Source organism: Hesperophylax consimilis, chromosome 6 (assembly GCF_061612785.1).
Source record: "Hesperophylax consimilis isolate HC1 chromosome 6, BYU_Hcon_1.0, whole genome shotgun sequence".
Classification (NCBI taxonomy): domain Eukaryota; kingdom Metazoa; phylum Arthropoda; class Insecta; order Trichoptera; family Limnephilidae; genus Hesperophylax; species Hesperophylax consimilis.
The window spans coordinates 7,568,397-7,586,040 of NC_142841.1; the positions used below are offsets into that span (position 1 = coordinate 7,568,397).

Sequence of the window (17,644 nt, forward strand, 5' to 3'; positions counted from 1 at the left end):
CAGTTACTATACAGTATATAAAAGGTACATCAAATTACAATATTACAAATACCTGCTAGTCAAAGTGTAGGTATATAATATCTACACAAAATTTAATTTTATTAAAAAAAATCACTCAGATTATACACAGATACAAAGAGAAATGATACATAATAAAATTAGGACAAATATTGTTACATATTATTTTTTAGCAAAAGCGGTACTTTTTTTTTACTTCGTATAAAAATATCAACGAAAATGTCTACTTCAGCACACTATATATTATTATAAATATAAAAGTCGACACGTTTGTCGACAATGAAATAGAATATTAGTTTAAATGTATTCATGTGAAACATGCTATGGCGTCAAACAATAGATAATGGGAACCTTTATTTCAATACTGCTAAAAAATAACGTAGTATCGAGATGACCGTGAATTATATTATACATATCAAATAATTTTTATTTTATTTATGTTGAAGTGTTCAAGACGTCCGTCATATGATTTAAGATTGTCATGTAGACCAACAAATTTCTAAGAATTTTTTGAACAGATTATACGATGTTTTATTTGCAGTACTAATATGGATTCTAAATACTGTTTCCATTTTTCAGTTTACTAACTAAGGCATTTTTAGGGTTAGGATTATTGAGGGTCTTTGAATGATTTACATATTCTGCGAAGAAATCCATAAAGAAATAATAATATTTGGATGATTTGTATTGCACCGTTTTTGTGCAAAATCACCTCAAGGGCGCTGGATATGTACTTTGTTTGTCCTTCATTTATTATAAAACATATCTACATTTATTATTATTCATTGTGTTTAAATCAATATCCCCAATGCACAACTCACTTCAAGATAATTGAAATGAATGTATTTATTAAATAATATACTACAAGTCTAATCATTGTTTTGAATGATTATGATTTATTGTTTGAATGTGGTTTATTTTAATAATACAACGTATTATGCATTAATACATGCATGATACAATCTGAATACATATTGTAATGAACGTATGTCTAAATGTATGAAAGAGATAACACGATTATGCTGACGTATAAATGGGTATGTCTCCTTTCGCTTGGGATCTTTTTTCTACCAGTAAGCTTCCTTTAAGTAACTGGAACAATTCGTACGACAATAAACCTGTCTTATATAATAACCCATCCTGAATATTGTCCTAAGATAATTCATTAAATCTCTATCACCCTAAAGTACTAAAAACAAAATACTGTAGTTGAGATCACAACACATTTTATTACTTATTAGAGTTTCCTCATCCGTAACAACTTAACCTTAAAATACTTATCTACTGCCATTAAAAGAAATGCCATCAAATAGGGACGAAGTTTTTGATTTTCTCCTGTCGATGGTAAGAAGTGAAGATTTAACATTCTGGATTCAGAATCCTGCCTTCGTCACCCAACCTGACCACCATAGAGATAAATAATAACAAGCATTTACCCTTTTTAGTTCTTAGTTAACAAGTTTATTATTTAGTTTTTACTCCTTTAAAGCGTGGTCACCTCATAGATCGGGGCCCCTTTCAGAGACCCGGGTAATGATATGTAGGAGAACCGTTACATAAGCCGCGAGCTGAGAGAAGCAGAAGGTAGTGGGAGGGAGAGATGCAGGCACCGCGGGCGAGACAAAGATGGACTGTCCAACGTCCAACTCACCTGAGCGGGCGAGATCCCTGGCTTTGGACATTGTGGCAGTCACTTCGAAAAACGTACAAGTATTTTTAAAAGGTGTTAATCTTGTGAATGTGTTAAATGAGAACGAAAACTTGTGGATGTAGAACAAACACCGACAAGACTATGTTGTTAGATTGTTGAGGTATTGAGACACGACAGTTTTGCAGGGGTAAGTACTACTAGTAGTGGCGTACATTGCTCACTGACAAAGGGACTGTAGCTTATCGGTTATTATTATTCATCATGTAATAAGGCATGAAGAGGCACTTAACGCAAATCGCAACCAAATATTAAATGTTGGCCTAGCATAAACATTTCATGAACGTTCATGACAGAAGAAATTCATGAATTTCATATTTTATGTTCAGTTCATTTTTTTTCCAGAAATCTAGGCAAGAAGAAATGTAGGCACAGCTTTTCAGCCTTTATGGGCTGCATGCCACTCGGTAGGTACTATAGTATGTGTGGTGTTCTATTCAATCTTCCTACGGTCAAACACTGTTGGGAAGCAAAATATTAAAAAAAAAACTAATGACTATTCATATTAATAGTTTTTTTTTTAAATAAAAACAAACATTCCCTGGTTACGAATAACCTGACAACATTTGAAAATCTCAAGCAACCACCACAGCAAACGAAACCAGTATATCAAAGAAAATGGCCTAATTTTAAAGGAATGTTTGGGTGTGAGAAAAACAAGACGAACAAAATCATCTCACGCAGTAGCAGACTACCAGACCCAGGAGCAAGCCGAGTGAAAGAAATATTTTATTTACATTTTTTGGACGGGTCGCCACGTCGCCACGTCGAAAAGATTTCCTCGATGGGTGTTACCAAAAAAACTTTCACTAGCTTGTAACCAGAGATGTGCAAAATGAGTACCCAAAACCATTTGAAATGCAAAATGGAAATGGGTCAAAACTTTTCCATTTGAAAATGTAAAATGCAAAATGGTTTTTAGAAAAGCATTTCAAATGCAAAATACCTATTTTCAAAATGCATTGAAAATGCAAAATGGTATCTCAGCTCAAACAATTAAAATAATTATAAAATTTTTAAACAATTTTGTCATTTAATAATGGACATCAATGTAGAACAAACATATTACATGATGGTAAATCCAAAAACACCACGACTAGAGATTATGAAACCACAAAAAATTTCCGCGGGACTAATGTTGCCAACGTAAAAACATAGAAACTGCTATCTAACATTTAATACTACAGCGTCATGTCCCCATGTTCAGTATTTGAATCAGTATTTGTTGTAATGGTATCACTCAATTGCCAGGGCTCCTACCTATCCTACCAGGGAGCAACTTGACAAATGTAAATTATCTCTCATAGCGAGGTTGAGGACCGACTGATATTTGGGGCTTATGAAAAAAAGATGAGTTGAGATAGTAAGAAGAATGTTGCAAAAAAGCATTTAAAATGGAAAATGCATTGAGAAAAGCATTTTAAATGCAAAATGCAAAATGGTTTTTAGAAATGCCATATGTATCCCTACACATTGTTATGTAAGTTCATACTCAATTTATTATGCTATGTAATTAAAATATTTTATAATGCTACTGAACAACAAAACCCATAACATGTATATGTAAAAGCCTTCTAGGCGTTAATAAAATGAAATAAAATAAAAGCATTTAAAATGCAAAATGGAAAATACCCATTTTGCATTTTGCATTTCCATTTAAAATGGATTTATTTTAAATAAAGCACATCTCTGCTTGTAACGAAGGGTCATAGATTTGGCATTAGTCGCAACAAAGTAAATTCAATGACTCAAACAACCAAACACAACAAAACTTCAAAGCTAACCTGTAACCGGTGTCTTCAATATGTCCTAACCACCAGAGTAACCATGAGACTAAAGATACCAGATAACTCCGTGAAAGTATTCTGATTGGAAGAAAATAATAATAAAATTAATTGTGCGGCTTTGGGAGTGATCTCGCGTCCTACATTCGACCAGCAAGCTCTAGTCATCTGGGTCAGCGACTCACACCGACTATTGACTACACACTGCTGAGTGCTGGCCCCTCTGAGATAATAACCGACCGAAGACGAGAGTGGATTGAAGTAAAGCTCTTTTTAGGGTATTCCGGTATGCAAATTGTCATAACAGGCCGAAGGAAGCCAAAATCATTACGGAATTGTGTCAATGAAAGCCAATGGAGATAAAAATAGAAACCTTTTATAAAGCGGAACAAGTTTTTATGAACTTGCTACTGAAAGTATTTACCCCGGTTTTTATGAACAAGTAATGCAAAAGTTCGTTTTATTCGCTCAACAAACCTTATTAAACCTCAGAATTTGACCCCCGCAAACTCTTTTCCAACATACGAAGAATAAATACGTTTTAAAAACAATAATTTATGTGTTTACAGAGATTACAAAAAATAAAATTCATTGCAAATTTAAAATTTTAGCAGGAGGGTTATAAGATGAAAACTAACAAATTATGGATTGACTTGATCATAATATTCTGCTTATGGGTAATTCGTAAAACAATTTCAACCTTCCCGACTTCTTTTAAAAAATACGTTTGTTCTTATTTGATCATTACGACAGTCGAAACGATATTTAGATTTTAAAGTGTAGAAGAAGCCGGGTACTCTCGAGGAAGACATGACACGATCAAGTGAATCAAACACTGCCATGTGAAGAGTCAGAATAACATGATTGCATTTGTGAGATGATGTATGAATGTAATTTAAGGAGTCTTAAACCTTCCATCTTGATTTATGCAAAAATAATATTGCCTTACAATGCTATGCGACTATGTAGAAATACAAACATTCTCCCATACTTTAAAACTTAAACCAAATTATACATATGCACGCATTATTAGAAATGTTGTAATTTTTTCGTTCAATTCTATATTTTATGTACTTATTTACTCCCCTAGGGCTTAATAAATTACATTAGTCCATTAAAATTCAACAATAATGAATTTAAATATAGCGGGTAGGTACCTAAAATAATTTATTATGAAATTACTAAAACATTTATTAAATTTAGATTCAACAATATTTAAAGCTGCTAGGTTTAAAAAAAAAAGCCATTCATTATTAAATTTGAAGGTCAGCAAGTTCAAAGATGCTGTCAGAACAAGAGGCTTTAAAAAAATCATTTCACGTTTGTCAGAAAGAATATCTTGAGTATATTTTTTAATAAATTTAGTCTTTTCATTGAAACAAAACTAACAACAACACTGCTATAACAAATTCGTAAAAATAGAAGTGTCATAAAAGTAAATCTCACTTGGAAGAAAATTTACATGTCTCAAACATATAAATTAGTTTCCTTTTTTAATTTGCCTGTATAGGTTATACAAAGCTTGCATGATTAAGAACATGTATATTACAAAATATTGCTGTCAACGAGCATTGCATATCATGAGATTAAAAACATTCTTTGTTTAGATAAAGATCTACCTGTAAATTGTATTTTAAATTTCTCACAAGATAATCACTATCTTATTTCATTAAGGATCTTACATATTCGTAAAGGACAACAATTATAGCGACTTCAAGAAAACTTTTGAAATGTTTATTATCGTGACCATTTTATTGAAGACCTCATCTCTCCGTAATGAACCTCGCTGGCAAAATGAACTGGATATCAAAATAATTTAATTCACCCGTGATGATTTTATGGTTCGTTTACTTTCAGAGCTTTTCCCACGGGTGAGGAGGAAATGAAGAAGAATACGCCTTAATATGCTTAAAAAAGCCCTATAAAGAAAATACTACAATACATGATTCTTGCCAACAACCTGAGCTTACAACACTTGAACCATTATTTGATATCAAACTCATTATTCTCGTCTTCACAACTTGTTAGGTTTAATTTACGTTATTATTTTTGCTTTTTACACGCTTCCTTTTGAAATGTATCACTTTATTATATTTTAAATATTGCGTAGTAATATGTTTATGGCTTCAACAAATCTGGGAATACATAAAAAATAGCAAGTAGTTTTTCCAAATACATTTTGTATTTTGCAAGTTTTAAACAATATTATTTATTATTTACATACGAAGGGGTAGGCAGAGAGGACGGACCGCTAAACAACTCGGTCTTAGCACACACTCCTTGCCTCATTCACATGCATACATCGACTCACACATAACCTTATGTTATTCTGACTCTTGACATGGCCCGAATCAATTACCTTGTTCACTTGATCGTTTACTGTCTTCCTCTGGCGTCCCATACTTCTTCTACCATTCACATTTGCGTCATATATTACACTCTTGTAGGCCAAGTAATAAAATTAAATTAAATAAAAATACTCTTCAAATCTTGTCATTTTGATAAAAATATTTATTTATTACTTATTACTTACAATATTTGTTATAAAATATCGAACCACGAGAAACTTCAATATAATCAAAGAAATATAACAATTGGCTCTTTGATTACTCTTAGTGTTGTTTGGTTTAAATGGTTTTCTTACATGTGAAAAAGATACATAATCTTAGAACGTTTAATTTAAAAGCATTCTTATCAATAAAAGCATGAATTAAAACGATAATAGATGGGTTGCCTTTTAAAAGAAGTAACCATTATATTCACCGTCTAAAATGAAAATTGCTTTAACGAGTTTTGCTAAGTTTTTGATATCTCTAGAATATTAATCTTAAACAGTACTTGAGATGGGCAGGCAAATGTGTTCAGATGGTTTCAAATGGGCATTATTAGGAACAAAGGCAGTTCGGTGGACTACCGTGAGAAAAATACAATAATTACTTTGGTCGTTTCCTCGACTAAATTCACGGTAAATAACGTATACACATCACTGGAACTGGCGGAGTGAGTCAAACCTCAAATCAACCATCTTCTAAATCTACATTCATATGCAACCCGTCACCGGATTGTGGCTATCGAATAAACGGATATCCGTTTATTTAAATAATAACAATAACCTATTAATCATTGTTTAAGGGTTTTTTGTGATTGAAAGATTGCCACGGTCAACAGTAATGTATTTGTGTAGGAACTGTGCGTCCTTTAAAAGTTAAAAAGGGACGATTATTTTTAGTAATGAGTGCAACGTGACAAGTTGACTGTTCACACTTTTAAAAATAACTTAAGTATTTATTTTTAATGATCTTCCATGTTGTAAATATGTTTTTTACACGATAATAATTCCCCAGAGCCTATGTCATCTTTGGGGATGCGGTGTGGAGGATCTTTTTGAGGAGAGGAAGGAGACCCATGTTGTAGGAGGGAGGAAACACAGACGACGGCAAATCGTTCCATAGCCGAGCTGTAAAACTCAAGAACGAGTCGCAGAAGCGACCCGTTCTCATTTGACAAATTTCAACCATGCACATGTGTAAGGCGCGCTTTTGGCTTGTTCTCCCACCAAGCACCGTTGCCGATGGGATCAATGTCGCTATTTCCTCGGAGCATCTTCCATTGTAATTCCGGTAGAACAAACGACAGCATACACTCTAAGGATTGCAATCAGTTTTTTAAGAGAGGGAATAGTTCTAAAATGATGTACTGTAAGATTTATAATATTATAAACAAGGTCCATCTTACATTCAGTTAAGTCGGCAAGTCGCTATAAAAATACAAAATAAGATTAATAGTGTCGTTTCACTTGACACAAAGGCAAACACATAATATTTTGTACCTACTTATTTATAACGTAATTCTTGCAATACGTAAGAAGTTTACATTAATCGGGATTTGTTTATAATGCCGAAAAAGCTTACCTAGAAAAGCGGGTCAATTCCAAACAACTTATACGAGTCTATTTGCATTATCATTAGCTCACTTGAAGAATTCACCGAATTTCGATAAGCTTGTTATACAATAATTTACAAGAAAGGTTCCTAAAAACACCACGGTTTACTTAGCCATCAAACGACTACCCAGAATTATGAAAATACTCGGAAAAGCCGAATAGAATTAACTTGTAATATATCATTTTAAATTGTAATTGGATTATCCTCCGTTGTGTACTTCGCTTAGGTACTCTTTACTATGAAGCTAAACATAGTAGGATATAGAGTAAAAATGAATTTCATTTAAATTTAAATTTGGAATAAATGAAAATAAACGGAGCTGAATTTATTTCCAATCCTATGTAGCACTTGAACTGGAAAATGAATGATGTTAATACAATTTAATTAAAAAGTAGTTGTTTTCGGCGAATAAACAAAGAACAACTATGGAATATAACATGGCGTCATGATTAGTTCTGGCAGTTGAAAGAAGGTTTGAAAGATAAAAAAGACATAGCGGCCTGAAAGAACTTTCAATAACCTAGTATTTTCAGACAAACAAATCTATGCAAATTTCACGACGCTAGAGCTAACCGATCGAGAGTTTTTTGGTTTATAGACAAGATGAGCAACAAACCTAAACAATATGTTTGAGTAAAACCAGTTTATCCAAGAATATTACGCAGTATGATTTGGCCCACCGTTGTTGATTTTTCTCTAAAGTACTATGGTAAACACAAGTGAGGCGAGGTGAGATGAGTGATGGAGGTATTGTTTTGATTGTTGTAGTATCACCCTCCGCGGAGTCATCATGCTCCCTAGAGTTCAATAGCAGCAATGAGAACGCGGCGTGGGAGAAACAGGGTGATTAAAATAGGCTTTCTTCGTTTCACTACACACTACCTTCATACCTCGACGCCCACATCACGGTTATAAGTCGGCTACTGTTTTGAATACTGAATTAAATACCTATAAAAAATATGAAATTTATGAATCTGGCAAAAATTGATATTGTTAATTGATTGATTTATTCAACAAACTTTTTAAAGAAATCTATTTGAATTACACTTTTGTTTTCGGGAATCAATGAATGCAAATCTTGGAAGTGGGCACGGACATAGTAAAAAAAACTTTGTTTTTACGGGGTTGATTTTTAAGTTATGATGTTTGGCTTCTTGGGTTTTGAGAAGTGTTGAATTATCTCATCCTATATCCAACGTTTTGGACAGCCTTATAGTGTGACAATGATAGCGTGATGTGGTATTTTGACCTCATTATTCAATGTCTTGCAAATCAACTAACATTTTGCATCTTCAGACAAAATTTCGGATAGCTTTCCTTCAGAGATCCAAGGTATTGACTATTTGCTGCAAAAATTTTAAGCTACGTTCTACTCTATTCTTTAAAGTTTTTACTTCAACTAGCATTTAAAAAAGGCATCGAAATAACGGTTTTGTTAAGGTTCTTCTATAATTCAACGTCTTATTCGACAAGTACTGTTATTGCAACTACTTCTTCTTCTGAACACCTTGTTCGGTGGTTAGTCAGTTAGAACGAAGCGTCTTCTCACGGGAGCAGATCTAGATAGGATGAAGTGTGTGAATGCACCGAAAAGGTTACTTAATCCATCACCGTTTGCGGTTTCATACAATCGGATACTCTTCGGGAATAGACTCGGATAGCTGACAATTATTATTATAATCGTAATATTTCTCATCGCGGTAGATGACATTTGTTGATTACGCGTATTGGATTACCTAAATTCAGTTGATGTTTGTTTGGTTATCTTATTACAGGCACCGATGTACAAGTACCGTCTTTGTAGGTTTAGAATTTCTTTTCAGTGTAAAATGAAATGTTTTACGTGGGTAGTAGGTACCTATTAACTATGTTTGTAATCTGATGAAAGAATATTATCGTAACTAACTTATGCAACAGGTGCATAGGTTTAATAACACCTACACTTCTCGTACCGGAAACATGTGTACTTATCTAAATAAGAAATGAACGCTTTAGAATAATTAATTGTAACTTACTTCATAGCTCTTCGAAGTTTCAGTTTTCTCGATGGGTTGCGGTGCTGGAAGATTCTGCTCGATGTTTTTCTCACTTTTCATTCTGGGTAGAGTGTTATTCTTCCTCGCTCCCAGATCATGTGTAATTGCCAGATTTTCTCTTGATGGTACCAAGTCCGTCATCAGAACACTCAAGCTTTGCTTCTGCATAGCAGAGACTGATGAGTTCTTGGGAAGAGTGCTGGTCTTTTGAACCATGACGCGGGGAGGTTTGGCCAATGTTTTGCCGTTTTCAATTACTGGGGAAACCGGCGTACATCTTCCGCTTCTGGGAAGGCTACCCGTAGAGCCTACTTTATGTAAGCCTTGAATTGGTTCCAAGTTCTTGGCTGATGGTGATTTCTGCAGGCTGTTGGTGCTGCCGCATTTCATAGCACTGCTGACAATCCCATTCTTTTTCAAACCGCTGATGATGGCACTTTTCTTCAGTTCCGTGATTGAGCCAGTCTTTTGCGATGTCGGAGACTTGGCCTGAATGGTCTGCGCACGCGTCGTGACAGGCTTCGGTGGTAGAGTCGATGAACCATCTCCGGGTTCCTTACGTTTATAACGAAATTTTATCATGATGTCGATTTTACTTCCTCACTTTGTCATAAAACAAACATTTGTTTGTGAAATTTAAAAACACCTCCAATTACGGTTAAAAACACATCACTTATTCCATGAGAGTCAAGCGGAACAAAAGTTCTTTCGATTTTCGGTCACAACAGTCACTGTACATTTTTCGTCATTTATTCGATCGTAATTATTTATTTCTGCAGAATGAAATGGTCAAATGAGCAAAGTGTGTAATTATTACAAACTGGATATAATAAGATACCTGCGATGTTGCAGTGTATTGGAGCAAAAAATAGCGTCTAGCCCTGGGGAACTAACAGCATGATTATAGGTTAGGTTCCAAGTCCCGACTCAACAGGTAACAGCTCTAGTAACAGGTAGTCGAACACTTTTGGCGCTCAAATTCAAAATAGAGCGTTCTTATTTTGATTTTCAGAGAACTGATGCTACGTTCGAATTTAGAATACGATCAATGGATTATACCCATAACAACATATTAACAAAAAATAGTATTTTACACCATTCAAAAATAATTATTATAAATAACATTTTTGGAATTAGCACACACATTTTAAGTTTACCGTATATTATACTGTGTCTGTTTGATTTGTTAACTCAAAAACATAATGAAAACAATACTTCTAAAGATTTAAAAAAAAATTATATCCAGTTTATAACAACACATATTTTTTAAATAATAAAGATAATAAAATATTAACCTTTCAGGTTAAATATAAAATTTTCCTTGTTTTCACTGTTCACAATTCGCAGAGAACATCGACCAGCTAAGTCATCAATGATAGAGACTAACCATCTGTCACTATGAACTGTAACAACAACGATAACTACGCAATCAAGAAGAATCAGTACTGATTTACCGCGAGTAATATTATTTGAGTGGCTTTCGAGGCACGAGGTAAAATGAGACTAAACTCAAACACGGACCCGAGAGAAATCGAGCCTTCGCAGTGACGTCACAGGTTCCAGGTAACCTCCACCCAGGTAGGACAGGTACCTATACCTTTTCGGACCCATTGTTACGAAAGAGCCTTTCCCATATGGATTTTAAATCTCACAAAATAAAGGAATGACACACGTGCACGTGTATTCTGAAACCAGCATTGTCTACCTGAATACCTGAGATATACAGCATTTTGACGTGACGTTTCTTTCGGGATGGTCGAAGATAAATTTGTACTTTTAAAAAATATGTTTCGTAAGGCAATAATTTATCCAGTCAATGGGGAGTTTTGACAAATTTGTTGAGCGATATCCGGTGCCATTTAAAATTCCATCTCAAGCGTGACCACATCGATAAAGACAATGACTTGTTAATGCTACAAATAATAATAGCCTGACAAGTTTTTAAGACTTGACGAAGAACTTCTTACTCAAATGCTTTATAAATCACAGTTAAATAAATTATTATTGGTCTCGTTGAATCGTGTTAAATAAAATCTCGATCTGTAATAATTGAGAAAGTGCTACCGACTGATGCGCTGGCTTTTTGTAGGAGGTACTTAAATAAAATAATAGATTACCATATAAATTACGTTGAGCAATTCAAATAAATGTTGTCAAACAATAAAACAGTATTTCATTTCGACATGTAAGTCGTCTCCGTTTACTCTCTGATATTTACATATAACGTACACAGTTACACTGTAACAGATAAGTTAAATATTTACGAACAAATAACTTTTCAGCTCGGCCAAACATTTCTGCGAAATGTACTCAAGTGTTCAGGATAATTTATTGTAAATGGAATACCATTCTCAATACCACACTCTGATCTCTCGCATCCACCACGAGGTGAAAAGAGGTGAAGTGAGGTGAGGAAACTGAGGAATGGGTGGTGATTCAGATCAGAGGTATGCTGAAGACTTCCTCACAATGAACTTCAAATATTTCCGAAACGAAATCATAACCATGAGAAATTTCAAGACGAAGGTATGCATCATAATATACCATCAATGAATAACCGGTGTCGATTATCTAATTACCTCCTCGTGTTTCTGAATTCCTGGCCGCCGGTGAAATCAGTTTTCAACTTATTTACTAATGAACTAAGCAAGTGCTATCTGGTGTATTGTTCAAAGTGTCGCATTAAATAGGAGGTAAAATATGATAAACCTTAGAAAATAGCCTTATTAGTAAATAAAATAACAAGTCTAGAACGCCCCAGGAAGACAGTCGTATAGACAGACTCGAGTCGAAATAAGACTGATTACTTAATTGGTTTATTACAATCAGGTGTAACCGTTATTACTTTTGTTAATTACTACTTAAACCAACTCCTACATAATGCATATAACGGTCAAGTAATCAGTCTAAAATGAATGCCTGCATTCAAACATGTTGATAAAATAAAACAAAACATTGCCTATTGGACGGAAACCTACTTAGATAACATTTGAATGGAAATTTAATAGGCTCCTTGAAATGAGGTTCTGCGTCATCACGGTTTTACTCTATCGAGTGTTGCATTCGTTTCTTATGAACTAGTGAAAGCTGTCTTGAATATTACCTATGCAAAATAATAATTCAGATCCTCTTATTATTCAGAATAAGATGAGCAGTTATTAGAAATACGTTTTATTCTCGGTTCAATCGAAGGTCTCCGTGACATTTAGATTGCAAGTATACTAAATATTATTCTGCCAACTAAATTAATACTAGCTGCGGTGCTTGTGTCAAACTATTATAATATTCTAAGAACAGCTATGTAATAGTTTGTGCCTAACCTATTAAAGCGTTGGTATGATTTCTTCACAGAATATAAGGTGGGTTGTCTGAGGTTAATTTATGTTCACTGAATAAAAAACGTTTCAACAAAAAATCATGTTATTTGTCAGTGAATTTAGTGCAAGAACCAGTATGAATTTTCTCTAAATAGAATATAAAAATAAAGTCGCTATCCGCGTCTCTCTGTTTGTGCGCTTAGATCTTCTAAGCTACGCAACGGATATTCATAGCGTTTTCACTATCATTTAGAGAATTTCTCCCTTGATGGTTTATATATAAATAAAGTATGCATATTGTATTTAGAGAAAGGAGAGAATAGTCAGTGTTTGCAATCAAGTCGTAAAAAAAAATTTTCGGGCGCTTACATTGCTAACGCAGGATAAACCTTTATAGATAGAGATATTTACATCAAAATAATGTACCTACTACGAAATTGTATGTCTTAAAAAAAGGCCCACAGAAAAGTCCGCGATACATGTCAGCTAGTATATATATAAAAATTAATGTGTGTTTGTTTGTCCCCTACATACTCAAAAACTACTGGGCAGATTTCGCTGAAAATTTCAAAGTTTATTCTTATTAGTATCAGGAGTGTTTAAAGAGGTTTGAATGATAGAAAAAGTCGGGGACGCCCGATGAAGACTTGATTGTCTCTGGACTGGAATGAGGTACAGAGTCGGATTAAAGTCGAAAAAATGTAGTATTTTTAACAGAAACAATGTGTATTTCATGACACTACATGAAGTATGTAAAATGTACGACTTGGAAGCGAATGGTTGAACAGGTAGAGGACGCCCGAGGAAGACCAGAGAAAAATCAAGTGAAAAAAATACTTATTATTTATTACAATACAATAATATTATTTTCACCTTAAAAATACACACAATTGTCAAATATACTAGAATTCAATAACCCCGAGCAACACCGGGTACACGGGAGCTAGTTATAATATAAATTTAAATAAGTACACGTTCTTTGGAATAATTTTATAGGTATGAATAAAGTAAACTGTAAATAAACTATTTACCTTTTTCTTAGAAATACTATTGATTCAATTTGATAATAATTTATTCGTATTTTTATTGGATGGCATTCGCTACTCCTACTTCTAGTTGATTGTAAAATTATGTGGAAATGTAAATTTAAATACATTTAACGGAATGGGTGGTCGGTCACCCAAATCCAATTACCCAATATTTGAATTACTTAATTACAGAATCAAGGTTAGTTCGTACCCGTAAATGGCGCATATGTTGTAAAGTTTTTGATTAAAGACATACATTAGTATAAGTCTTCAGTAACAACAAATTTAAATGTTGAACACACAAAGGCGTGTAAATAAATTATAGATATCGTTCAGTTTATAATATAAAACCATGTAATTTTTTATGTCACACCTTACTAGAGCGCTCCTGTCTGCACAGTAAAGTCAGGAGAACTACATCGCCACCCGGTTTAGAAGCGTTGTGAGGCGGGTTAGGGTAGGGGATGGGGATATAGGGAGATTTATTAATTGAACAGACTCGGAGGAAAAATAGATACCTGTATTGAAGCTTCACAATGTTTTTATAATGATCAAATTGTAAATTGTACTGTGATTCGAAGGTATGAAACAGTCTTTTTTTGTTTAATTTTTATGTGAACGCCGCACAAGAATCCCAACTGCTCTCAACTGATCGGAGCTATGGCATCCCCGATCGGGGAACGTTGTCAGTAGGGATGGGAAGGGGAAGGAGATGGGAGAGAGGAAGGTTGGAAAGCATGTATGATTCTGTATGGTGGTCTTTAACCTATCTACACCTCCATCTGAATATTATTATACGGCGAAGCTTAATGCCAAATCACTATTTTGATTAATTTTTATAACGAATTGGTGTACATTATGAATACAAAAAAATATGCTTTAGATAAATTGAAGGTTTGCCTATCGCTTCGTTTGAGTAGAATACAAATAAAAAAAAAATTTAACAAAAAAAAAATATAAGTGCAAACTACTAAAAAAAATAATTTTAGTAATAGAAATGTATGAACGCATAAAGGAAACAACTTTATAAAAATACAATACTATAGCTAATCTGTGACAACTTTTTTGCTTTCTTATAAAATTATTGATAAAATAAATAAAAACCAGTTTTGTTCTTTAAATCGAAGGTTAAGAGCAAAAATCTCTCGACAAATGTCGTAGCAGTGTAAGTTAATTCATACCCATAACATGTTAAATAACAGAACAAAATATCTATTTAATAATTTTCCGACCATAATTTTTGATTTTTTTCTATCGTGGGAACTTCATATAATTACCGTTTCGGCTCGGCAAATGCATAGATATTATCTTCAAAAATAATATACATTTTTAACTTAAAATGCCCAAGAGAAATATGTTATAAATCGGTATAAAAGACACAAAATATAAATGACGGTTAAAACATCATATCGAATATTTAGCTGAAATAACAGCACCTACGAGGGTACAGTTTAAAAAACTGTCATTAACTTTAGGTGTTATTAGTACCAAGAAAGTCAGATAATTTAAAATAATGCATTCCAAGAACGAGCTGGCATACGTTAGCGAATGTAAAAACTCACCGATCAAAAATATGAAATGATATTCATAATACGAGGTGCTGAACACCGTAGATACAGTGTTGAAGTATAGCAATTTAAACCGCCCACATAATAATGCCATACAATGATACAATGGTTACAACTATGGTACAACCTATTCCCAATTCTACATCGAACGAAAACAAAAGTAGACAAGTCCTTATTAACCCACAATGTGTAAATATAATTTTTCTTGTTCAACATTAATCAAATGTCTGGTTGATGGTTCACCGTGTTATGCGCTATGTGTCGTGCCCACGTTTTTCTTACATAAATGCCACCCAGACTAGTGATGTTACTGATCTGTATAATCGAGGTAATTTATTTTCAAATCGATTATTTCAAGAATCAACACTAAATAAATAAATAAAACTATTAAATTCATTAGAATACTTATCGAAATACAGAGTAGAGATGTTAATAATATATTATATATTGCTGTTTAGATGTTTGGTGAACGATTCGATCGAGATATTAGTTTTTGCAAATATTTGAATTTTTTAAATTTATTTTTGACAATATTTATATATATATATACAAAATATTATTGAGAATCTATTTATAGAAATTTTTATTTCTTAGAGATGAGGCGGACTAAATTAATTCTATATTATTTGTCTTCGATGTAGTTTTTAGTGTTTTTTTACTGACCTCTTTGGGACAGATTCTTGATGTGTACTCATTCAAATTTTCTATTCGTTTTACATCTGGCAGAAGGATGTTGTAGGAGTCATGTCGCAAAATAAATTTTGTTTCTTTGTCAGACTGTGGTTTTATAACTTGGAATGTTTTTTATGTCATTTTGATTCGATCTATATCTTCGATAAATATAAATAAAAATTCAAATTTCCATCTCATTATGGAAATAGCGTTGCAAAATGAAAACAAGTATCTATCTACCTACTAAGGGTCCCAGAACTCATTGTTCCAGAGTTTTTGCTAGTTCTGTAAATTATGTACTGTTCAGTATGTTACTGTTTTTATACGTAGTCCGTTTTGGTTCGATTAATTGAATGTCATTTCGAGTATTGCCCATCACTAGGCCAGACTTATTATGAATACTCAATAAAGATTAATTAATTAGTATTGACATTTCAGCACGTGGGACGGCCTTATAAACAGAATAAATGGGATGAGATAAATTACCAGATATTTGAGACCCATTCGCGTGAACCCACACTAAGCTTTAACCCCGAAAGGTGATGGAATAAGTTGAATATTTGGCATTTCCTTTTTGTTCGATTAATTAATGAAAAGATCGACAGGTATTCAAAAAATATATGCATTATTTTATGGGAATATTATATTACAAGCTTTATCTCCCGCCTTTGTCAATGTTTCAACAAACCCAAAAAAACATTTAGAATATTTTAAATATGTACTGATTAAACAATATAGCATCTTATCTTATAGTGGTTATAGTGCTTATAGGTCAGTGGTTGAGTGGGCATAGCGCTTGGGTCTCACCCGAGCGTCGCGTGTTCGATTCCTCGGCTGGCTAAGTCCTCCATCACAACACAAGCAACATTTTCGGCTTTCTGTGGTGGTAGTAGGAGATTTTCAAACATTGTTGGGTTATTCGTAAACCGGGAATGTTTGTCTTTCTTTAAAAAAAAAAAAAAAAAAAAAAAAAAAAAAAAAAAAAAAAAAAAAAAAAAAAAAAAAAAAAAAAAGAGTATTTCAAGTGAAGTATGATGAAAATGTGCTGGTTTCATGAATGTTGCCAGATCATGATTTAATCAATAACAAGTATCTTATATTGAAATTGTATCAGCACGGGTAAAGCACCCAGTGAGGCTCACATTATCAAATAATGTTTTTGTCGTATCAAATAAAAAGAATAAGAATGCCAGTTGTAGCTTGGAGTCTCGAAGAACCATGATATTTTTGCCCATTTGGCGTCGAAGTTTGTTTGGTCAATATGTAAATATGAATTCAAAATCATTGACATGAATCTTGTAAGCAATAATATGTTAATATTTCGTTCGTGGAACAAGAATATTATGTGGAAATTGTAAACGCCTGCATCGACGGGGTCCTCGAAAACTTAAATGTGTTTTTAGAATTTGGCATCCTTGATTCTCAGTCAGTTGTTTCAAATTCAAATTTAGAATCATTGACATAAATCTTGTAAACAGTTAACTCATGATTTAATTTCGTTCATGAAACAAGTCTCTTATATGGGAATTGTAAGCCACTGCTTTGCGTGGTTTACCTTGAATGCCAATG

General features: G+C 33.4%; 1 protein-coding gene across 3 annotated transcripts in view; it reads right to left on the minus strand.

Moving 5' to 3' along the window:
• ec (ubiquitin specific peptidase echinus) overlaps nt 1-17,644 on the minus strand; it is a 209,948-nt gene that overhangs the window by 12,493 nt on the left and 179,811 nt on the right. The window contains exon 2 of one of the 3 annotated variants that reach the window (XM_089632349.1): nt 9,470-10,263. The exons of the other annotated variants lie outside the window; for them this stretch is intronic. Coding sequence (XP_089488475.1) covers nt 9,470-10,072 — 603 coding nt within the window. The 5' untranslated portion in view covers nt 10,073-10,263. The remainder of the gene's footprint in view (nt 1-9,469; nt 10,264-17,644) is intronic. 3 annotated transcript variants of the gene reach the window in all.